This window comes from Galleria mellonella, unplaced genomic scaffold (assembly GCF_026898425.1).
Source record: "Galleria mellonella isolate WM207_F2 unplaced genomic scaffold, CSIRO_AGI_GalMel_v1 utg33, whole genome shotgun sequence".
Taxonomy (NCBI): Eukaryota; Metazoa; Arthropoda; class Insecta; order Lepidoptera; family Pyralidae; genus Galleria; species Galleria mellonella.
This window is the reverse complement of record NW_026442079.1, coordinates 5,486,381-5,513,593: the sequence shown is the minus strand read 5'-3', so window position 1 is coordinate 5,513,593 and position 27,213 is coordinate 5,486,381. Positions and strand designations below refer to the sequence as shown.

General features: G+C 29.7%; 1 protein-coding gene across 6 annotated transcripts in view; it reads left to right on the top strand.

Annotated features, from left to right (window-relative positions):
• LOC113517916 (frequenin-1) overlaps positions 1–27,213 on the top strand; it is a 279,468-nt gene that overhangs the window by 96,888 nt on the left and 155,367 nt on the right. Inside the window, exons 2-3 of one of the 6 annotated variants that reach the window (XM_031911634.2) lie at positions 11,536–11,657; positions 18,295–18,467. In XM_031911634.2, the coding sequence (XP_031767494.1) occupies positions 18,404–18,467 (64 nt within the window). In that variant the 5' untranslated portion in view covers positions 11,536–11,657; positions 18,295–18,403. Of the gene's footprint in view, positions 1–11,535; positions 11,658–17,620; positions 17,720–17,753; positions 17,999–18,294; positions 18,468–27,213 lie in introns of those variants that run through there. The other 5 variants (XM_031911631.2, XM_052896494.1, XM_031911632.2 and 2 more) reach the window with 5 other exon arrangements.

Below are 27,213 nucleotides of genomic sequence, written 5' to 3'. Positions count from 1 at the left end.
TTAATAAATAAAAATTACTATAGTAATGGAAATAGTTACACTGGCATTATTGTGAATTTCATTTATACTCGTTTATATATACATATATATACACTAACATAGTTTTTTTTATTACTGAAATGTTAAGTTTTAATTCATTATATTAACAATATTATCACTGAAAATGCCCCTGTCGATTGTCAATAAAGGCCTTCAACCTTCGGGGCCAGTCATCATTCACTGCACGCATAACGCTCATGTCAATATTTGTTTCTTTCACAGTTCAAATTTATGTGAGGTTTAACACATACTTTTTCCTCTCAAAACTGCTATATTTTATCACCAAGCGGATTAAAATATGGACTAGAGGAGTATCAATCTTCATGTCATATGAAGTAAATTTTTTTCATTCTTAACCAGGTTTGTGTACTTTAGACTTTATGCGCTGGCGCCGATTCTTATTTAAACACCCAGTGTTTGTTTTTAAACATTATTTTACTATAGAGCTCCACAATCTTCCTTAAAACAATATCTTGGTATACGTTTGTATTGGTTTTGGTTCCTATTTCACAAATAATTAAATTTGTCTTTGCGGAGTTACCATTCCATTTAGACGTATTAAAAAAATTACTTATGAACCTACTAAGTATATATGTTTACGTTTAATAAGGGCCATAAACTGTCTCTTCACAATAATGCAAGAGTAATAGATTGTTGGCGACTAACGAACTGACTTACTTAATGAATTAGTATTGCTGCTGCTTAACGAACGAGCATTGTGAACTGAAGGCCGCTTAAGTATTATTCAAAGCTCTCAATAAATCTTTATATTTGAACTCCGGTTTATTCTCTCCCTAAATCAAATATTACGGTCTACTTAGGATACCATTAAATACATAGGAATTTAGCGAGATTAATTCACATATTATTCATTATACGTCACGTATATTAGTTATATATAATAACTTAGGATTAGTAAGATCACTATTTTATTTTTACCCTATTATTATGACTCTAAATTTGACATTTGATGTTTTATTATGTATTAGCTTTTACCTGCAACTTCGTCCGCGTGACTAGGATATATTTACTGAGATAAAATGTAGTCTATAACCTTCTCCTTTGCATATAGTACTTCTATATCAAACTTCACAGTGTTTGATTAAGGCACTTCAAGGTAATAAACAGACAAACAAACTCATTTTACATTTATAATATTAGCAAGGGCATATTAACAATGGTGAAAATAAATAGTGTAATATATTTATAAGCTATTGTTACATAAAGAAATTTTATAAAAATTTAGCTTGAGAAAAGAAATGAAACTTTATGATTAAAATAGTTCAACATTTTTATAAGTTAATATGACATAATTATATCATCTCTAATTAGTATAAAACAAAATCACTGTACGCATCTGTCAGATTATTCGCCACTTCTTTGGAATCATGCAAAAGAATTTGATAAAGATTTCACTGTCATTTTAATATTTTAGGGAAGGTTTTTATGTGCATCGTAATTAAACTTTTGTGTAATGAAATACATTCAATGTTTAGTAATAAATCGCATCCGTTGCCGCGTCGTTTGTAAAATTCGAATTTCGTTAGTAATATATAATATAATAGGTGTGTAAATAAATTCATATACACTTTAATATTGATAATAAATTCTTAAATATTAAATAACTAAATTAAAAAACTAAATAAACTAATTAAATAAAGCAAGAACATAAAAAGGAGGTAAGATATTGTATTATGTGTCGATGTAAACACAGTGTCGTATATGACCTATTCATACTCATAAACCACTGAGCCGTTTAAATTCGATCAATACAGCGAAATTGTAACTTTTTATTTATTATGAGTATTTTAATTTTATTAAAATTCTATTAATATGTTGATTTAATATCATAAAATAAAATTAATAAATTTGATCGTGGGCAACATACTATATTTAGATTGCATACGCATCAACAAACCGTTGAATCATGAATAAAGAACGATTATATAAAAATGATTAAATGAAATAATAAAATCCTGTCTATAAATTCATTAGTACGAGTAGTGATAAATGTCTTTTTAGGTATTAATTTGTTTTGTTTACCTATCTATGAATACTAAAATATTTACATTCCTTATTAAATTTTAGATTACATAAAAAATATAATAGATTTAATGTGATTGTTGGAACCATTGAAAGCCTACAGTTACGAGCAAACATGGCCTCGCTTAACGTGTTCTACCGTCTATATTACTATAAGTATTCCAAAGAACTTGAACAAATTCCTCCCTCTCCCTTCCGCAATCGTTTCAAGCGCTAAATAAATTTACAGCAGATGCAATTCAACCACGTACGGCTAAGTTTGGCAAATCCTACTTATGCCGTACTATTAAAATGTGGAACGACCTTCTATCCTGTATTTTCTCTCCAATCTTGGTTGGCGTCTTGAAAAGGCCCGTGAAAAAGCAGCTAGTAAGCTGACATAGCGGGGTCAAGCGGTAAATTAAGTTCACCCAACTCAGGGATTAACCCTATTTATGAATTGTGCACCGAATCTTGGTTCTGCAGGCATTTGTTGTACGATCACATGTTGAATTATTAACAAAAAAAAACAAGTGTCTCTTAATAACATTTCGAGTTATCCAATAGCGAGGACAAGCCGCCCTGTTATTTACAGGATCCACGACTACTAAAAAAACAACAGGTACCTATCTAAATCAATGCTGCATTAAAGTTAGTCCTAAATTAGGACAAACTTCGATCGCGTAGCTTCATCGCTAACATCCAATTGCATAATATTCCTAATTGAATTTTTATAATTGATGTGAATTATATATTAATATTATTAATTGGATATTAATTAATATTTGTTACTTTCTGTCATACGGGCTGCATGATAGTTTGCTACCTTCGTGGAATAAAAAAACATGCACACACACATATACTATAAATAATAAACGAAGATCGGTTAACCACAGAATGGAGGGGGAAAGGGATTGTTAGTAATGGAGTTAAATAACCCCATTACTAGTAGTTTACCCTGTCAGGTCGACTTTCACGTGGTTCGCCCTGGAAACCATCGTTGGTAATTCTAGTTGAATTTGTCAGAATGGGCTAACTAATCTGCTTTCATGTTCATTTGTCATTTCTCACTGGTGCCGCGCCAGTGTATACCGATAGCGCAGGCGGGATTACCATATCATTATCATCAATTAAAAAAAACCATAGCATGGAGAATACCCAGAAAGATTTTTGATATGCCAACAAATATGTAAGGTTTATCACAAGAAAGTTATTAAAAATAAAAATATTTTTTTATCATAATCTAAATATAACCTACTTGTAATATAATGTAAATTGGATTCCTATTTCCGAACTAAGCTTCTTATTTTGTACGCATGAGTTATAGTTAATGTAGCCAGGCAAGCTTCGCCAGAAGTACTACGCTTCCTAGTAATATCACAGGCCTCACGGAGCGACGTTAGTGTTACAAGGATTTGTTAAAGCGTACGATTCCTCGTATAGTAGTATTTACAGTAAATTGTATATATAGCTTGTTGTTCAAATATGTGGTTAATCTATTCTCTACATGTTGTATCTACTCCATGCTTAGCTAGTGCTCAAGCTATACTGAAAAAAATTGTTTTATGAAAGGTCCTTTTGACGTGTATGAATGCAATAAAGCCTACTTTTTGATTCCTCAAGTCAATCAAAAACAATGCTCATATCGAAGAAACAGAGAGTTTATATAACTATATTTTCAACCAACTTCAAAAAGGTTTTCATTCCTATAGTTATATATTATACAATATGAAAATGCATGTCTTGGCGGTCTTTAAGTAAAGCAACATTTTATAATGTAACTATTTATATATTTTATGTTGATATAAGTATATTCTTTGTTGACTGTCCTTTAAAAAAATGACGAATTAAATAAATAAAAAAATCCGTTTACACTAACTAAATTAATTTAAGCTTGTAATTCACAATATCATTATAGTATTCACAATTCAACATTTGTAACAATACCAGTTATATTGATTTAGAAACAGAACTACGAGTACTACAACCGTATCAATTGTCTAATTAATTGTTAGAAATTAAATTATATAAAAATATCAAATTATTAATCAGATTATTTGTTATTGTATGTTGCATTATCTCTAACGATGCATATTTATTTCTTATTCATACAATATTATTGTAAAAGAATTATCTAATACAAAATTTAATATATCGATTACTATGTGAATATATTAAATCAGTGGAATATACTGCTGTGCAATTGCCAAGTTATTATAATGAATTATCATGGAAATAAAGATGTTTTATACTGATAGCAAATGTTGACAGGTATTTTATTGGATAACAATTGCAGTTTTTAAATAGCTACTTCCATAGACAGAGATAGAATTTACAAAGAGAAGGAGTTTCTGAATTCAGTTGCTTTTTTATGTTTTTTACCTTATAACTACGTCAGTTATAAACTAATTTGAAAAATTCTTTTTAATCTGAAAGAATATGCTTACAAATTGGACTCATTGAAATCTTATCAAAATCAATTCAGTTGTTAGATTTAACATATTATACAGACTAGTTAATTAAAAATATATTATTTAATTCATATAAGCATCTCAGGCCGCTGTACCACTCGCAATATCCACGAGAGACAAACGATTCAAAAAAATGAAAAGGTATATTCTATGAGATGCATTTTGACATTCAGCTTACTACTGAATGTCAAAGTGATATGCTAGCGCGTTTCAATTTTATACAGCGCCATCTAGATTCACTTAGAGCAAATGTTGACTTAAAAGGCTGGTAACAAAGGTTTATTTTAATAAATCTAGTTTATCAGATGTTTTTAACGATGCTATTGAGTAATTTTATATTACCATAGAATGTAAAACTTACCTTGGTGCAACACAATTTTATCCTCATGGTAATTATAATCCCAATAGAAACATAAATGCAGTTCTTTCGTTACAAAAAGTCAGGAGATCTCATGTAAAACCAAGTCGGTTATTTTAATCAGTGTCTATAGAAGCTAATTCTAGTCCATTCAACAACATTGTTATAAATTGTTATGTAATCAATACTTATCAACATTTATAATGAGCGTATTATAGATATTGTCGTACAATTTCCAAGTCATTATAATTATTATAGAAATAAAGATGTTGTAATATTTACACGGTATATGATTGAGCATGTATTTCGAGAGAAATGTATGTTTTAATTAAACATAATTCGGCAATTTTTTTTTTGCATAAAAACCACTTCATAATATAGCTATAATTTTGATACAAAGTAAACACAAGTCCTTTTTACTTACATAATTACCTGAAATATTAAGGCAACCTACTTTTCTACCTTATCATAATTGTGCAAATATTAAATAGTTGACATAATTTTTCTTTTCTCTTTCAACACTATAAAAGACCTAGAATGATAAAATGTATTATTTATGTAACAAAATATAACATGTATGTCGATTACAGGTCTCTTTATTTACGTAATTGCATAAAATATTTAAAAAAATAATGTTCATACGTTATCATAAATGTGATAATATTAAATAGTTTTTCTCTTCGCCTTCGTCATTGTCAACGAGCTACAATGTCAAAATGTATTATTGACGTAACGTAACGTGACGTCTTTGTCGATCGCTATGTGTTAGCCACTTCGTTTGAGAGACAACCGATGAAAAAATAACATAATTAAATATCAAATACCTAATATTAATTTCGTTAGGAGAATTTTTTCGTAAACAGTCATGTTTACGAAAAATTCTCACATTACGAGGACTTTTATACCTATAACGCCTACTTGCTGTAATGTAAATATCCTTTTTTTTAAATGGACGATTTTGGAAAGAACCTCGCATGTGCTATCGGTGTACGCTGATGGTACATCAACAATAAACCCATAGTGATGAATTCATCAAGAATTAATCACAATAGGGTCTTTAGTCCCTGTTACTAACAATCTCTTTTCCCTTACAATATAAAATAAATAGCCCTTCATTTAGAACTCCAGCACCCCAAACTGTATAAGTGATCAGATCGATTTTGATACACATACCAGTTGGGTTATTATTTACTTGATTATACTCATAAAATTTCGTACAAATCCTTACAGTAACTGATAATGACATAATACATGTTTAAAGTGACTGGTTTGAGTTCCATTGTTCAATTTCTTACCAACAATTTTTTTTAAGATAAAAGCTCACAATTGAACACTTTTATGATTTTATTATCAATACCTAGACTGGATACCGTTCTTAGTAAGTAGATAACTCTTAAATAGCACCTAAAATAATATATCTGTGCTAAGAATAAGTCTAGGTTAGGGTTTATTATGTTTGCCCGTAGACGTGAGAAAAATAGTAAATATCTTTTCAGATATATAGCAACCGTACATCCAGAGAAATTGATAACACTTGTACTCCCCTATAAAATTTATTGGGTGATGTAATAAAAAGATACTATGACAACACAAGATGAGTAATTTAATATAAAAACCAATTTCATTATTTACCAATTTAGTATGAAATGAACATAAGAGAACCCTTTCGATAAAAAAAAAATTGGTTCACAATATTACGATCACATTTGATTAAATTGCCTCACACACAATAATATGGTCGAATTGTGAACCTCTTTTTCTATGGAGTTGGTAGCATGTTTCAAAAATTTTAACCATAATTGATACATAATAATCGATAATAAAATAATGCTATAATATTGCTTATTTTACGAAATATCTAATTTTCGCGGCGAATTTTTATGTACGTAACGTGCAGGTGGTATACGCATTACCATACTTCAGACATATTTAATAGTTCTTTCCTTAGGAATTCTTACCACACGTGTAGTAGGTATTACAGGTACTGTTCTGTACTATATATATATATATATATATGTATATGTATATATATATATATATATATATATATATATATATATATATATATATATATATATATATTATGCAACTTAGAATGGCAAACAAGCTGACGGTCCACCTGATGGAAAGTGGTAACCGTCACCTATAGACATGAACAGTACCATGGACATAACAGAGTATACTGTTTCTGAGGACTCAGGTGTTATTCCTTTGTACCCTGTAAATTCACGCCATATCCCACCCTTCAAACCGAAACACAGCCATGCAAACAACTGCTTCACGGTTGAAACACGAGTGGGACAGAAGTACCCAAGCAATCGACTTTTGTACAAAGTCCCCCTCTGGTAAAAAATATATTGCTATAAAGGCCCGTACATTGGTATGTCTTAGGTATTAATGACTGGGATTAGTATATGTAATAATTTTATTAAAAAACCGGTCAAGTGTGAATTCAATTCATCCGCCGAAGATGTCATATATAAAATAATCTCAAGAATATTTTATTTTTAGATAATATTTGAATATATTGCACACTCGCCGTTGCTTCAAATATACATCGAAATACCATGGAAAATAAAACCAATTATTTTAAATGGTTGCACATAACACGCACAAATAAATCTGTAAATGAATAGAAAATTTTAAATTACAGTGCTAAAATATTTACATTCCTCTGTAAGAATGTCATGTTGCAATTAAAATTGTATCAACTCCATCTATTAGCTACACAAAAAAATCCATCGATAAATTAAAGTTAAATGACTTCCTACGAAATAGATACATAATAATTATTAATATAAGTAAGAAATTTTATCTTTAGGCCGTATATGTGTCTAGAAAGCCGACCAAAATAATTGTTGGTTTTTGGAGGTTTTGTATAAACTCTCAGATTCTCATTTTATTTTTTCTGTTATATTCATGAATAATTTCACTAATATTATAAATGCGAAAGTGAATTTGTTTGTTATTTATTACACTCTCATGCCTAAGCATCTAAATAAATTATGATAAATTTTGGTATAAAGATAGACGTAACCCTGGAAACAGTATACAATAGGCTGTTTTTCTTGCGAAAAACTTATAGAAAGTAGGGTGAGTGAGGAGTAATTTTTGTATGAAACTGTTATTGCATTGTCTGGTTTGCTTCAAACTTTGCTTATAATTTAATAATAATAATAATTTAATTTGCTTTTATGGTTTATAATTCATAATCCAAATATACATATTTTTTTTTCTTCAAACTACTCCTTAAAGGGGATGGGTTTCTTTTTGTAACTATTTTATTTCCACAACATTAGATTTGTTGAACAAAATCAATATCAACGCGAGCAAAGCTGCATATAATAGTAAGTACTTTTATAAACTATAATTAAAAAAAATATTTCGCTACGCAATCTAAAGAAATAAGCAGGGAATCATTATTTAACGCATTTTTATTTAAGCTAAAAATAAAAAATAAAAAAGTAATTTTAAAATATACAAACAAAGCCCTTTCATACAATATCCCACTTGAACTAGTAAGTTCATTTTGAAATTTTAAGTACTCCTTGTGGATAAACTCCTTGTAGCAAAGAAAATAATTATATTTTTTTTAATTTTTCAATTAAATTTATTGCAAAATATATAGTCTAAAAACATGAATTAACTGCTAAAATATAACGATGTGACCGAAAGACGGATAGAGAAAATCGCACCAGTGATTAGTTTTCAGACTTTCAACCAAACCAAACCTAACCTATGTTTCTGATCACGAGTGTGAGTATTACAAACTAAACAACTTTAAATATGTAAGAAACGTTCTGAAATTATAATTATTTACCGTGAGTACTTTAATGAAAAAAAAAATAGATCAACTCACAACATACATACAAAAAACTTAAAGCTAAAACATACTTGTAGAAATAAAATATAATGTAAATTTTGTACAGAAATTCTTGGTGTCTGCATATTGGTTTTGTTTTGGCAAAATGACGATAACGAGTAGAGCAATAACGATGGGATATTTTTCAATCAACTGCCAACGAAATGTTCATGAGGAGCAAATGATTAAAAGCGCCAATAAATTTTGTATAAAGCCTGCAAACAAGCGGGTTCGCGTTGACTGCCCATGAATACTGCCAGTTTATCGCGGCAAATTTAAATGCCCTATCAAGTGCAATTATAGTGACAAATGAATGACAAATTTGTTATCTTTTAAGCAATTATTACAACATGAAATGACAAACAAGTTGACCGGTTCATGCAATATCTTTGCGGACCTGTCATCTGACAGAACAGTACTAAGGACCTTGCGAAATACATAGAAGTACCCATGCTAGTCCTTATTCGATATTGTTTCTGGTGACTAATAATTTATTTTTATTAATATTCTTTCTGAATCGTACAGCCTTAGCATCCGGTATCATTCATTTCCAAGAAAAATCCGAATTTATTTTAGAGTCGATTCGATTGACTACACGCATTCTGTTTACATCCGGAGGGAAATTTAATCAATCAGTCCCTAACAATTACTCTGAATAATCGTCGGGAATGTTGTACTATTTTATATACTAAATTGAAACGTTAATGTTACCTGAGATAAATCACAATCACTCTCCTATATACAATATCTTAATTAAAAGTGCGCGCGATGACGTCGTCATGATAAAGTCATAATACTCTATCTCCGTTCCAAATACTGTCAAGGAGATGTTTCAGTCTTGTTTGTAAATTGGGCCTATTAAATATGTGCTAAGTATATATGAAGAAGTGTCATCCTTCGTGGTCGTTAAGAAACCAGCTTAATATTAGGTACTTTATTAAATATATCAATCATTAATAAATAAAATACATATTAAACATATTTTTGTGGCTAATATTTTTCTTCACTTTTTAAGATACTGTACAGTAACCGGGTCGACAAATATTGCCTTTTATATCAATTGTTGGGCCATTAATGTGAATATTTCAACATTCAAGAATTGAAAGTAAGTCTACGACCCATAAAATGCCGGTCATTTGTCGTAACATAATAGTTGATACATAAAGCATTCAGAGGTTAGTTTAAGCAGATTAAATTTGATCCGCGTTTATAAACTATTCTGGAAAATTCGTGATGCATGTATGTACCTTATCCGCTAACTATAAGGACGTATTAATCTTACGGGATAAAAATAATCACAGTAGTATATTAATTATAACACCCCTATACTTGTGATGGTATAATAAAATACTTACCACTTGGTTGTTGTAAATTATCTAAACAATATTTTACCAACATAAAAATTTTTTTCCAGCGATTGTAAACATGCTATGATTTGTGTAATGGAAACAATAAACATGGTTAACTAATATTGCGTGGTTTTATTGATTTCTTATATATCTGCTTTGCGAATTTGCACAGCGAAAATGTAAGTGTATGATTCAATTATTTATATAACTTTAAAATTATTGTGATTAATTTTAAAGTTACATAGATAAAACAAATTAATATAATATTGTTTGTTGTATCCATAAACTCATCAGTAAAAAATTGATGAGTATATGGACACAACAAACACACACGCACACACACACACCCACACACATACACACACTCTGTACACATACACTATACACACACATACAATACAGACACACGCGCGCGCATGCACTCGCACACACTCGAACTCGCACGAATACGAATGCGTGCGCGAAGCCGCACGCGCATCTATACACACGGTAATACGCACTTAATTAACAAAGTAACATTTGTATTAACACGGTCACTAATGTAGCAGTGACATGCGTAATTTCTTGTAGATACTTGCGTCAGCTATTTACGTCTGTGTATTTATTTAATGTTTTTCCCTTATATCCTTCTAATATTCTTATTAAAAAGATATAACTCATATAAATCAACTTCAAATTGTGACTTTCTTCCAATTACAAAATTTTGCGCTAAAGCAAAAAACACTTTAATAGCTAAAAAAAGTTTATGAGAGGTTTGACATTTTATGAATGTGGGGATAAAAAAGTGTTTTGGAGAAATAATAAAAATCATGTTTGTTATTTATGCAAAAGGTTTTTTTAATAGATAATAATGCTATGGTAACTCCGCCCGTACCATTGAGAAATGATAGATCAGGACGAACGGAGATCAGTTAGCCCATCACGATGAACTCCATAAGCATTAATAAATATGATTTCCAAGAAGGACCGCGTGGAGGTCTTGCTGAAAAGATATATTGCTAACAATGGAACCCATTACCAAAAATCCTTTTCCCCCTCTGCAAAAGACTTATCCCCTCATTCATTCTAAATTGTAATCGTTACTGTTTCTATAAAAAACATACGATAACAATTTTCATATTTTAAATAGCAATTCATATTTTAAATATCTATTCATAAATATATCTAATATTTTATATATGTACATATATATATATATATATGTATAATGTTTACATATATGTGTATATTATATCAAGTGCCAACACACATTTCATTCCCACTTTTTAAATATACACTATCTAATGCAGTAAATACAGTAATGTAATAAAGTACTGAATGCAAATTATAGGTACACGTAGTTTTCTCAAGAAACGTTGCTTTGAGCGATAATGAAACCGCGAATATGCTTTGCGAAAAAACAAGCAATAACGAGAGAATTTTCCCTCGTTTCAGATACCGAAAGAGATTCGTGAAGGGAAATAGATTGTGAAACGTATTTGTTGTGTGCCACTAGTGTGATGGAGTGTCAGTGTGCGCTTTACTTGAAGATAGACAATAAACAGTTACAGTGAAAGGTAATAAAGTCTTTTTTGAAAGATTTATAAACGTCGATTAAGTCGCAACGTTGTGTACTAATTAATTACACATAATGTTCGGTTGAAATTACTTTTAAAAAAAGATTCTACTATTTGAATTTATAAGTTATTTTAGAGTAACAATGGAGTCAATTCTGTGACATTATTCTCTAAAACGTTATCTCTAAAACTAAAATTTTAATATAATAAAAGTAGTTTAATAATACTATTATAATTCACCGAAAACTAAATAAAAAAATACAATAGTTCTGACTCATATTTACATGAAGTTCATATAGATTATAAATATAAACTTCATGTAAATATTTAATAAAAATTTTATTTTTGGAAATTAAGTTAATAATAACATTTCCGAATAGAAGAAGATTACATTTTATTGGCAAATTTCCCTCTTTAGTTATTTCATGTCAATTATTTTGTTTAATTCCACTGCCAATAATATGTGTATGACTACCAACTCGCAAAGATGTCAAACTATTACTTCCAGAAGTTCCACAACTTTCCATATTAGCCATCAATCTACGACAACCATTTTGTTCACGCACGTTTTGCAACACGTGTGTCACTTCTAAACGAGGCATCTTCCGGCAAATTAATGTAATTATTAATTTGTATTAAATGCAATAAACGTATATGTAAATATTACAGGAAAAATGAAACGTTATTTCAAACTAGTATTTTCTTTGAGAAATTATCAAATATATATATATATATATATATATATATATATATATATATATAAACAAACGCGTGATAAACACGCGATGTGTTTGTCGCGTGTATAAATAATAATGTATTTATTTACTCGGATAGTCAAGCAGCATTACTTTCACTCGGGTAGCAGAAATAATATTATCTTAAGATAGAACCCTAGTCACTGAAACAAACATTCACAGAAATGAAACTACAGAAATGAAGCTGACCAATTAGCAAAGGCAGCGGTAAAGAATACCAAAATAGGACCAGAACCTTATTGTGGCATGTCTTGAAACTTAAAGCTCATACATTTCAAACTAGAAAGCTAAAAAATGGCAATTAATAACTAGCTCTTATTGCCAGGATTAAATCAAATACCTCGTTAAGGGGTTTTCAGAAAATTACTTTAAGGTAATGAATTATTTTGAGTAAAAATAATGTAAGTGTAACAACTAGGGCTATGCTTAAAAAGTATTTGTTAAGTTTGTCACAATGAGGAAGAAACGCTGCAACAATTGATTTGCGATTCTAGCTCACTCATACATAAACGACATATCTCCTTTGGAAAATACACTTTATATCTCGAAGAGATAAAAAACATCATATGAATTAGCAGCGAACTTAAAAGGAAAAAAAAGAACGAGCACAAAAGGTCGCAGTGTCACAGGTTTTTATGCTTGAAATAAAGCCCGTTTTCAATAATAATGCGACGAAAAAATTTGCTGGTAAATAGTACCTACATACCTGCTTTTTTATTGCCGACGTTTCGACGTAGATTGCACCACATCGTGGTAATGAGCAGACTAAAATGAGCGACGTCTTCGTCTGGCAGCCCGCGTAGTCACTTTGAGTACCCACACACTATCACTAATATTTTCTATATTCACCCTACTTACTTTTTCACTACGTTTAATTCCAAACTTTTTAATATTTAATTCGTGTAAACAACGCGAAAGTTTAAAACTATCATGGTAATAATATGCTATGAGGATAGACCCATGGCATATTGTGGTATAACAGTGGAACGTTTAGGGGTATTTAAGTATGTATACTTATTTATCACTATTCTGACACACTTCCTTGACTGCTTATACAAATAATATTCGCTGAAGTATTACTAACAAAGTACAATAAATATTACGATCAAAGTGACCTATAAAAGTTAGTTGATGTGTTCACTGGCTCGAATCCTATAGTGATTAGTCAAGTAAAGATATTGAGCAATATATCACCGGTACACAACGATGTTGCCTTCCATTGATATTATTTTTCATAGTTATTAATACAGGACCGTGTGGTTCTGGCATAAAATGGGCCATCCCTTACTTTCCTGTAATTGTCATAAAAGGCGACTAAGGGAACATAATGGTCGAGGGATGGGCAACAGCGTCCCTCTTAAAACATCACCAATAATTTAACTGCGGTTGTCAACCCGACTGCCAAGTGTGACAACTACTGGTAATACCCCCCAAGGGAGCGGCCTATATTCAGCAGTGGACAATTAACGACTGATATGGTGTGGTATAGTATCTTATTAATTCTATAATATTAAATCTATCTTTATATTTTCATATCTTTTCTAAAAAGTGAGTAGTTTAAGTAAAAACTCATACATAATATAAAAAGTTCACCCCATCAGTTCACTAACACAGAAAATAAATGCTAATGGCAACTAGAATATTTTTTTGTTATTTTTCGTAGAAAGAACAATGGCAAGAAAAGTTAGTAATTGATATTTGTATTTTAAATAATTATAATTGAAAGTTATGGACTAATTTTGTTTTTAAAATTGTAACTTTATAGTATATTATTATTACTAATTGAATTAAAACAAGCCAATAAATTCTCGGAGAAATTTTTTTTCGTGTATAGAAAAGTGCTAAATGACGCTTTTTAAAATTTTAACAGTACTTTGACATGGTGTATCTGTATTCACAAACAATTTTATGCATTGTACTTTTAGTCTCAGTTTAACATATCGCTCTTTCTCTCAGTTTTATTTGTTTGGTAAATCTATCAGTGTTTATCTTCTTAGGTACTGTTTTCTTTTCTTTTGTACTCTCTATTCTTTTGCCTAACCGCAACATTAAAGAAACACATATATCTCTGTTCTTTCATTGTTTTTAAAGCGATTTAAAAATGATAATACTTAGTTTTCTTTTAATTTCTCATTTATTCAAATTTGAGGAAAGATACTGTAAATAGAGTTTATATGTATATTTAAATATACTGTCAGGTTCAACGACCTTCACTAAACCACGTATATGACTACGTACGAGACCTTTACTAATCAAACAAAACAAGAGCTTAATGTCAATTTGATAAATCATGAATCTTAATCATAACCTCATTATATCTTTATTGTTTATTTAAATGCTAACAAAACATGTGACGTCACTGATATTCTCTGAACTGTATTGGATCTTAATGAGATGAAACAAGGAAAAAATATTTTATAAAGGTAGAGTTACCCTAAAATAATAAAACATAATATTGTTCGTGAATACAATTAAACTACAAAGTAATGCTCGTAAAATACTCGTAAAAAGAATATTTACACTAAATATAAATTTAGAAATTGAGAATAGAAAGTGGATTAACTTGCTTGTCTACTCTACTTTAAAGTTTCTTTGAAGCGCACTCTATAATAATAAATTGAAAGAGGTGTATGTATTTAAAAATAGCAGTTTTTACACAAATACGTGTAAAACAAGAAAATAAAACAGCTCTAAAATCAGCGAAAGCACTCGTGAAATTGAGCAACTCTCCCGAAAAAATTTAAAGATAAAAAAATCTTGCTCTTATCGAAACTGCAGTCACTCGAGTCTTTATAATAAATAAGCTCGACAATCATTTTCATGTATTGAATTATCTTCCTCCAAAAACTTTGCATAGAAGCATTGATACTATTACAAAATTTGAGACTTTAATATACCTACATAATTGAAATGCTTAAGATATATATATAGCATAAACTTTTGCTAAAAAGCTTTTGTAAATGTGCTTTTAATTATTATAAAAGATTATACATGATCAAATATAACTACAAATCAACAACAATCTACTCAAGATAAAGGATAATAAGTATCTTATTTATCAATGGATATACTTATGTGAAATAGTACTCGATATTACATAACATAGCCTGATACTTTATAATATTTTATTCTTCGTCTTATGAGCTTCATATTGAAACTTATCACGAAATCCATTTGAAAATATATGATTTTAAATTTGTGCAGCCATTCAATGTAATTTTTAGACAGGATTTATTTCGATAGATTTTCGTATTTTCCTGATATTTCCTCGGCATTGCAACCATCATTTCTGTTCTGATAGAAATTGATGTAGTTTGTAGTTATGAATGGTTATGAATAAGTTATTATCGAAGGTGTTTATTAATATTATTTATTTAATCTAAGCAATTTACAAAAAAGCAATTTACAATCTAAATACTTAAAGCATGTTTAAAGCAGTAATAAAACGCTACATTTCCTATCAAATGCTGAATGCCAGATTACAAATATGAATAACAATGAACGAAATCTTCAATATTATATGCTTTTTTTTATTTTAATTTGCATTTTTTTTTCTAAATCTGATTATGATTTCAGCTAGGAAACACTCCAGTACTGTCTATAAATAGTACAATTTTTATCATATCTTAAAATGAATATTAAGTAACTAAATTCAGAATAACCCTATAAAATTAAATATTTTAATTTAACATTAATAAAACCGTCTTTACACGCTTAATTATAACGTTTTTCGATTTATTTTTTTCATACAGTTATACGAATTGTATTTTAATTGTTACAAAATCCAAAAATAATAACATCGTTAACAGTTAACGTCTTGATTGCGTAGAACAAATTTTAATTCTATCACACAAAACATAATTGCTCAGTTGGGATCTCACCCATATTAAAGTAAGTTTATTTAAATAGCCCCAGTGTTATCGGAGCCCGTCTTTATCAAGAGCTTTATAGTTGTTTTATCGTGAATACGCCTGAATATAATATATTACGTTTGAAGTTGTAGCCTCTTTTTGCTTGGAAAAGTTTATTTTGCTGTCGGTTTCAGAGAATTTCATTTCAGTGAGTTTGTTGTGTGATATAATTATAAACATAAACCTTATTTGAAAACAGACATATGAATGTACAAATAAATAAAAGTATTTATATAATATTGATGAATTTTACATATACATATCTATTCTACAAAGAAACAAAAAGGAAAAAGTATTAATAAAGTAGAAAACTTTATGAAAAATACTGAATATAGAAAGAAAGATAATTGAGTTAATAGGGATGAAATTTTTATTTTTAAGATAAGTTTATTTCAAGCGATTGTACACTAGTACTAGGTATTGTATACTAACACGATAACTTGAGCGATAGACTAAAATACAAAGTAGAAAATTTCAGATTGAACTGTTGTTCTCTTGAAAATGGAAATTGCTTATAAAGAGAATTTATGTCTTGAGAATAGAGATAACATTACATGACAATAAAACGTAATTAATTAATAACCTTAATCAAAAAGGATTACTACAGATATTTATCTATCCCGTAAAAATTTCAATAAGTTTTGTACTGTAGCTTATCTCCGTTACAATTGTTATTTCAAACAAGGTTTTATTGTCATTATTATTAACAAAATTTTAATCATTTTACAAGTGCTATGGTCTCAAATATTCTCAAGTTGCGCTTCTTATTTATACACATATGTACGAATATTTAACGAATGTTTATTCCATTTTGTTCCACGAAAGATCTTACTCATTTTATACTTAATAAACATGAAATCTTATTGTTAAAAGTTTCAAGAGTAGATATTAAAGTCAATCCAGCTAATCTTCTAGTTAAAATATAATCTTAAAATTAGTAACAACAAGCAATTGTCATTTGCAAGTATGACGGATATAATTAATTCAGTAATTTATGCTTCACAATATACTCAGTTATAGTGAATTTAATAAAGTGAAACCCAATCGATTTTCCCTAAGTTCAAGGTTATCATTTTAGTCATAAAGTAATATTATTATATACTCAAATGCGAAAGAACTCTTGATTTATCGCCATCTTATAAATGGCTTGTTTTCGTAGAAGATACGCCAAAATAAGTATTTCGTTTACGTCCCGCCACCGTTTCTGTTCGCCCTACAATATTCAAGAGAAGGAAAACAGCTATAATTTATACTGAAGGGGACACAAATAGGGGATTTCTAGAATTAGAAAGAGACACATGTTAAAACAGGAGACTGTTGACGTAGCATTGTTGAAATTATGTGACAGAACGTGACCATTTTATTATTTGTTGTAACAGTGTGAATATCTTTCAAAGTAATTAAATTTGTGCCTTGAAATTCAGATTAGATTGTATTTTATCTAATTGTAATTCTTGATGCCTTGTAGTGATTTCGTGACTTGTGTTTCAATTACAATTTTCAACAAAAAACTTTAATTTATATATATTTAACAAATAAATAACTTTAAAGAGTTGATTATTTTGAAATTTTTCAAAGTAATATTATTTTATGAGTTAAAGTATGTTACAATATTGTGGTGAAATTTGGTTATCGTTATGAGTCTGGCATAGAATGAGCCACCCCTTTCTTTCCCGTGAGTATCGTAAGAGGCGACTAAGGGAATTTAATGGTCTAGAGAAGGACAGCAGTGTCTCTCTTGAAACGTCATCAAAACCTAACTGCGATTGCTAACCCGCCTGCCAAGCATGGCAACTAGAGGGAGGCCTATGTTCAGCAGTGGATGGCAAATGGCTGATATGTTGATGATGATGACTTTAATTAAAACTGTTCTTTTCTTACTTAGTTTCCCAATGCTTTTGAATACCAATTATTTATATGGCATTATTTATTTATTAAAGGAATAAATTTTAATTGCGATACTATTTTCAGGTGGCAAAGGTGGTGACCGGTCGAATAATATGTAATACGTCACAATTGTGACTAACCACAGACAATACGCTGTGCGAGTGGCAACTAGTGGGTTAAGCTCCAAACGAAGATGGGCAAGAAGAATTCGAAACTCAAACAAGATACGATCGACAGACTGACGAGCGCCACTTACTGTGAGTAGCTTAATGTTAACTCTATTTTAAGCACACTTTTAGGCTCTTGTGTTTATACCATTTTAATTAAAAAACCACTCGTCTTTGTTTAAAAAATAGAAAGTTTTCTGTATTTAATGTTAAATTTAGTTATAGTAAGTGTAAAGAGACATTAAACTTTAAAATTTTTTTAATTGGTTACATATAAGACTTATTTATTCACTTAATGACAACACGCTTATTGTCGAAGTAACGTCTAAGCATTGATATCAACAATCTTTATAATACACATTACTACTAACTTTACCTGAATTTTCCCGTAAATATTTAGGTGAAACTATTATAAGGTAGTATGAAATTAGACATTAAAATAGTAGGTAAAGTGAATCAACTTGTTCTATGATGGGTAACCATTTGTATTGGTACTCTACTCACACAATCCGACCTAAAACATATTTCCCTGTTTATTTAACAAAATTGATACAGTTCAATAGTTGTCACTTTAAATTGAATCGACCAAAGCGAGCACTATATCATGTACGTTGTAGTAGTCAGTAAATTTATTCAATACGTCTATAGTAGTCTATACATCTGTAGCCCTCTTTCAGCAAACTACGAGTATCCCTAACGGACAACTCAGCTGTATTTCATCCAATTTAAGCACGTCACTGTTCTATACTGACTATAAAACTATAGTTGTTATTACACATATATTTTCGTATATATAATATTTATCTTCTATTTTCAAAATGGTACCCGTATAATACATATTGTCATATAAATGAATCTACAATTATAATATAATATACTTACAGAAATATCAATAGCTAGATAAACACATTTGTAAGACTATATAAAGTTTTTATTTACTATTGTGCCAGTTATAAATAATTACAATATATTGAACATTAATACGTGTTTATTAAGTTCTGAGGAAACAAAACATATTGCTTTAATATTAATTAAATAGCGCTTAATTAAACACATTGTTCTGTTTATAAATGAAAATATATCGTTCCTTTTAAGGTTTTGCCAATTGAAGATATTCGTTTCGTGGAATGTTGCCAATTGAAATATAAGACGGCAAAGCGAAACATTCCTTTACTTACTGTCATCCGCATTCGTTAATTAACGTGAAGGTGGACTGATGATTAACGAGAAAGCTTGGCCCAAATTCCTGCAGGAATTAGTACGTTTGGCAAGTTGCGCATTTAGCTAGATTTAAACGAGGCCTCGTCCTTGCCAAGTGGCATCATAAGTGAAAATCGATTCATCAGCTCTCGCTCTCAGCTGGATCGTAATTAAAGTCGGAACAATCGCGGTTCCATATTCTCAGCGATTCCGTTACTACGTTTTATTCCGCGACCGTGAAATTTACCCAAAGGATTAGTTGCTCTCATTTTATGACTATTTCATTTGAGGCAGCTAATTTATGATTTTAATTTAATTTAATTCCTAATTTATTACAACTTTATACTGCTGACGTTTGTTCTAGTGTCTTGTGCATTTAAAATTTATTATTTTTAAACGTAATGAAATTATAATCACTTATTATTTAACAAATAAATTCTGAGATTTATATAAAACAAGTTTTTACTAAGCCTTCAATAAAACTTCTTGAATTTTTTAAGTTGGTAGGCGGAAGGTGTTGTTGAAATTAAATTCGGTTGATAACTTTCCTATTAAAATATTTCCTGATATTATTTTCTCTTCAATATTTATACAGATAAATCTACGAAATTATATTTGCATCTATTGATTTTCTGTAAAATATTTAAAATTGTTGCACCTTATAGAGGAGAAACGTCTTACACTAAGTTTGCATATACGGCGTTGCTACACACAAATATCTATCCAATATCAACTTGCAGAATAATATTGAAAGCATTAAACTCTTCAAATTTAAAAAGAAACATTCAAATTATAACACCCAAATCATTAAAGATCAAGAACTTGAGTTTCAGCTATTAAGCTGCTATAGTTGTTTAACTATATTTTATAAAGTTTACTATTATTATTGTCTATGCCCTAATTCTAAGAAACAGCACTATTTGAGAAAATATCACAGTCGGTACTGTACATTATAATCTGATATCCATGATGGTGTTCATGTCTATACCTATATAGCAATAGTTACTTCCCATCAGGTGGACCGTCAGCTTCCTTGTCATTTCACGTTGTATAAAAAAGTTATATATTCACCCTTCATAAAACTTTTTAAAAGCTACCGCTTTGATGAGGCTTATTTACCGCCTTGTTCACAAGAACGACAATGTCTCTCACTTCATCTTTCCCTTTTAGGGTAGGACGATATAACAGAACTCCGATCCTGGCATATTTCATGTTATTTGTTTCCTCGACATTTATATAAAGTATAAATATGCAGGTAATGTGAAAATTGTTAGCATCCTTTGAAGGAAGCGTTCTCCCAGTGAAACTAAACATTTTCTTCAATGAAATATGGGTCAATAAATGACAAAAAATTGTGTGCCTCTCATAAGAATACGGCACGTTTAGCTGTTGGATTAGTTTAGGAGATTAAATGGATAATTCATCTTTAAACGCTCGAGTTAAACTTTTCATTTTGCATAACTGCCTACCTACAAGGTTTGTACCTATTACTTCAAGTTTAATTCAGTTGATTGTACGTATTAACGATGTCATATGCAATTTGTTAAATCTTGTTTATATTTGTGAAAACCTGTAATTGGATTTTCGTTTTTATTATGGTTTTTTTACAATGAAATTTTTTAGCTGTTGATTTCTTTACAATAAATAGAATGTTATTTTAGTATCATAAAATTTATACTTTAATAAGTTCTATATAGATAGATTCTCAATTTTAAATAACGCTAGCAATTCCGGTTTCACCATACATGACCGTCGATAGTAATCTTATGGCCTCAATCAAGAAGTTCTCCGACTAAGAAATGTGCAATTATCTCTACTTAGTCATCTAGTCATCTTCCGCACAGATCCAGACGCGGGCCGGAAATCCCTGGGATTACAGGGATTACAATACTATTAAATATTCTATGATTGTTGGCAGGAGCAATTTATTTTATAATTATATCTTAATAGAGAAGATACAGATTTTTTAATTGAACTTGTGAATGTGTCGTTGCCTAAAGTTGTAAATTGTGTACAAAGTTTAAACATTTGGACATTCACAGGAGATCTGTGTCCATATTCCCGCAAATTGTTTGTTTACATCTGTATAGGTACATATTTTCATTTTCAAATATTTAAACATCATTCTGAAAATGTTCAACTGTTACATATTAAATTAATTATGAGTATTTACAGTTTGTTCTGTGGAAATAAATATATAAATTTTGTCAAATTCATTATGTCGCATGTTTTACTTCGAAATAATAAATAATATTAAAACCAATGCAACAATATCATTATTTAATATCATGTGCGTGCTGAAAAGCAATGAAAATTTGACACGCCTATATAGCTTTGTTATTTCTAGTCATTGGTTAATAAATCCTCTTAAATTAATGGCAAAACAATCTGTCGGTAGGTACGTTTTCGTTGACTGTTTAGTGACCATTACCGTTTCGTTCTATCCTAAATACCTATGCGCTATTGCATAGGTAATGAATGGTAATGACGTAATATTTATTAACGTATAATGTTCTAACTCAACTTGGAGAGATTCGTCCAAAGAAAATAGAATAGATAGAGGTACTGTATTGAGATCGTTATTCGTTATAAGTAGGTACATCGGATAAAGGATAGTTCTAGCTAAGTCTTGTCTTAAAAACATTCGATATGATAATATAAATCCGTTTTCAAGATTAAACAGTAAATGTAGTCTCTATATATCTGAACATAAATTTACGTTACTACTATATTAGCATTCACATCTATGATTTTTATTAAAAAAATTATTCCATACAAACTTATTGACGCATACGTGAACGCAAAAGTAACGTAAACCTTTATGCGACTTACACATATTATGTAATATAAATAATATTTTTACAGATAACCAAATTATAACTTTAATATTTATTAGAAGGCTGGCTCGAAGGTTTTATTGATTAGATAAATGATGATAAATGTAGCTATACAGACGTCATTTCGGGAAAAAAATATTTCCGGTTTGAAGCTCTATCGTCCAGGCACTGTGTTTATTAATAGATATGAGTATTTTTTATTATAGATATCTAAATATCCTTTCAAATGAAAGGCTTTTGGATTAGATGATCCATTGTAGTATTTTTTATTGTCCAAAAATAAGAAGATATTACAATCATAATCAGATATGTACTAAGCTAAGACGGTATTAAAAATAAACAACAAATTCGGTTTGTAATACATCCAAAATTTTTTTAAGAGAGATACATGTGCATATCGTAATATAAAAAATATTCTCACACAGCTTTAGCACTGGTTAACCTTTTTATTATTTCATTCATTTTATTTTTATGTTGTAGAATTTCCATAAGTTTAAACCATTCCCCTTATTTCCATTTTAAATTTTAAGTTTGTGAAGCAAAAAAATCTAAACGATTCCAGTTTACAAAGATACATGTGAATATTACAAGATAAAAGAAAACAATTTTTCTGACTACCAGAGTTTTTGATCAAAAAAGCTCCAAAAACAACTTTAGTTTTACAGTTTTTGACCAAAATTATGTACAATTATTTTTTTTTTCAAAATAATATTTTTTATAGGCTCTATTGACCCCGCCTTAGCTATCGGTATATGCTGATCCTGCATCAGTGAGAGATGATAGATGAGGATAAAACCTGGTCAGTTGGCCCATCGTGATGCATTCAACAAGAATTGCTAGAATGGTTTCCAAGGAAAACGCGTAGAGGTCAAGTTTTAGTAGTAAAGGGATTGTTAGACCCCATTACTAACAATCCAATAACAACTCTTAGTTATCTATTTCGTATAAGAAATGGAAGAAAGGTTTTTAATGGCGAACGAGTATCACTCGTACCTGACCGTTTTATTTATAATAAAATCATTAAATATATTATGTAAAATATACCTATACAAAAATATAGTTCAGTCGTCAAGCTCTTTTTTTTTTAAGTTACTTCAAAGACAACAATAACTTTACATATTTTACTAGTCTTCGTCCAACTAAAACATGACCCCACTCAAAGTGAGTGACTTATTTGAAAGATAACTTGTACGAATGAAATTGAACCTGTGAACATTTATTGTATTCTGTTTTATATGATATTACAATTTGTCTTAGTTACAAATATTCTAACATAACAAACTTTCACATTAAAAGGACCCTTTTTGTAACAGTACATGATCTGTCAAATCCTTGTAATGCTTATTACAATTGTGAAAGTTAAGATTGGGTGGTTAGATAGGCCGAAGGGGTTTGTATAAGTATTGGTACCTACACGTGTATATATATCCACAATTAAGACAGCACTATGAATTTTATCCCAATTATATGGAGTAGCCAGATGAATTAGCTAGTTTCCAAAGTTAAACATGAATAAATAATAAAAGAACAAATAAATATTGTTCCTCAAAAAACATCGGCACATAAACACGCACACTCACGCACGAACGCATGCAAGCACGCATACAACAAAGTTTCACATTTATATCCTAATAGTTTTTTATTCGATACTTCATACTTGCGGATTTCAAAAGTAGGAAAATCAATGAAATAGATTACTTCTAGATGACGTATAAAGATAAAACATACACCAAATTTTAAGTTAGACCATCAGATAAGTAATTGTGTAAGCCGCATCTAATTAGGTGAAATAGTTTTTGCGTGATGCCGAAACGAACATAAAAATATAGAGATATCAGAGAGTCAAATTTCTAAATATTATTTTTGGCATCTATTAGTCTTATAGTTATTTAGACCACTCAATTTTTCTTAATATTTCCTATGTACAAACATCGTATAGTTATAATATTATTTGTATAAGTAAGATTTACGTATACCATATCGCATATTATATTTACATACATAGTTTTTTCTTCATAAAGACAAACGCCAAGTCTAATCATCGCACAATTAAAATTGGAGTAAATCGTATAGATTTCAAAACGAATTTTAATAATCTATTTGGATAGATGCAAAAAAAAAACAGACAAACTGAAAACATCATATTTTGAAAATGATTTAAAAAAGCTTATTATACTACAACTTTAATAATGTTAAGGTGTAATCAGACTTAAAGAACAGTGAATATAATAAGATATAAGAAAATAAAATAAAAATACAAGAACAATATATAAAACTGTTCACTAATGCAGTTGAGCAACGCGAGAATGCTCTTAGAATACACATAAAATCCTCTTAGCACGTTTACACTAACAAAAACTGAAGGTGTTGGGGAGAATGAGGATTCGTTCTTAGTTTATAAAACTCTTGTTAATCTATCATTGAAACTGTAAAGTTTAACGGTGATGTGCTTAACAATAATGTAATAGACGCTTGCCTAAATGAATTATATAGAATAATAGTCAAGGATTTTGTGTTAATAAGATTGGGACCATTCGTGTATATTTGGATCAGCCACTGAGTAACAAACACTTTCTAACTCCATTCTAAACAATCATATGTAAAATATTAATAATTTCAATATTTATTAATACTTTGCAATGATAATAAATGTTTTTATTTCATTACGTTCTTATATAAGTTTAAAATTTTACTAATTTTAGTCCCACTAATATAACAAATTATACAAATTACGATATTGGATATTGTATTAAATTGAGATTGACGTGAGGGGTCTTAATAAGAGCAACAGAAGCTAAAATAATATTTTTTGGAAATTTTGTCTATATGTTTGAAAAATATAATTCTAAATAAGTTATTTGAAAATTTCTATTTAAATATATATTTATGTAAAACAATTACAATAAATTTGATTTAACTAAATTATTTACTAAGTTAAAAATAAAAATTCTATTAAATGACTTATTCTAATTCCAAAAGAAAAAAAAAAGATAATCTTATTTCCCCGTATTTAATTATTAAAAGGAAATGAAATAAAAAATTTAAAGAAATTCTACATTAAAATTCATCATTCACTAATTATTTCTATTGTTTTAATTGTTAACTCATAATTTTCTGTAATAGTAGGTAATTGTAATTTACTGCTCCATAAATAAGGGCATTAACTCAGTTGTAGCTGGGCCTCCGTGATCCCGGAGTATTCGTATAAATGAGAAAGTTAGCTTTATTGGTGACTTAAGTGACAAAGTTTGAGCACCGGCGCCGCTTTGGCTCCAATCTCACGAAACGATAGCCCGGCTATAGTACCTAGCCGTAAGCCCTATTCGTTATTGATTACATAAAATAAAATTTATAAGTGCCCTCTAATAATAATAATAATTACACATAGTTGACATCACCGTGTCGGTCCCGGCACAGAATGAGCCACCCCGTCCTTTCTCGTGCGTGTCGTAAGAGGCGACTAAGGCACTTTATGGTGAAGGGATGGGTAGCAACGTCCCTCTTAAAACATCTGTAAAAGCTTAACTGCGGTTGTGAACCCACTTGCCAAGCGTGGCAACAACTGGCAAGGCTCCCTTTATGGGGAAGGCTTTCAGTAGTGGACAGTTAACAGCTAAAATCATAATTATAATAATAATAGTTGACATAGACATTTTGAATACACACAATATACAAAGCATTACTAACAAAAAACTATCCAAATATACAGACTTAGCAATAGAATTAAAGCAGCAATAGAAACCGCACACTATCCACATAATACCCATAGTACTATCATCTTCGGGAAGCGTACCCAAAAATCTTGGCAAGCATTTATATATTTTACAAATTCCTTCCTACAGATTTGTTACAAAAAGCTGTCATTCTCAATACCTGTCACACAGAGAATTTCTTTCATCGTCACTGTCGTCGTCCTCATACATAGTTTAGAGTCAACTATGCTTGACTAAGGCCCGTGTGGCTGAACATTTTGCCCCCACAAAAAGGAAGATATATAGGGAACATATAAAGAATATATGTCATATATATACATATAAAGATGACTACTCATATTACACTATGCCATCTAGTCCTAAACTAAGCAGTTTATACTATGGATGCTAGACAACTGATAAAAATACCTATTTTTTTTAAATACATACACATTATACATTAAAAATACTTAAACCAATAGAAACAAATATACTCATAAATAAATGTTAATACTGTATAAGAATCTAAACACACGATTGTGTGTAAGCTGCTGTAATACTCTTAGAAATTATTTATTGAAACATTAGCTGTCTACAAGTAATAGTCTAATATCTAACGCTATCTCTATCACGAAATTTATTGCGACAAGCTCATGGAAATTAAGTTAAGACTATGCTGCAAAAAATATTGCTTTAACAGTATTAATAAACTTGATCGATTTAAAAAAAATCATATTCGGTTTAGATTGTGGGACGATATCGCCAACACATAAAAATATAAACTAATTGAAAACACCTTTATTCAAGTCTCTTAAAAAACTTTAAAATGTGTGAAACTATAGGGTGAAAGCCAGTACAATCTATGATATAAAATGTATTCTCATAGTCTTCAACAGTGACCAGACTTAGGAGGTTCTATACAGCAAATTTTATACAAAAAAAAAAACCAAATATTTAATTTTTACATTTCATTATAGTAGGTAGAGACAACATAAAAAAATCAATGAGTATGTAGGTACATATTTCAAGTCCTCTAAAGATTGTTACATACCTACATAAGACGCTTATCATGATCGGCATTGAATACGATAACCTTAGTAAGAAATT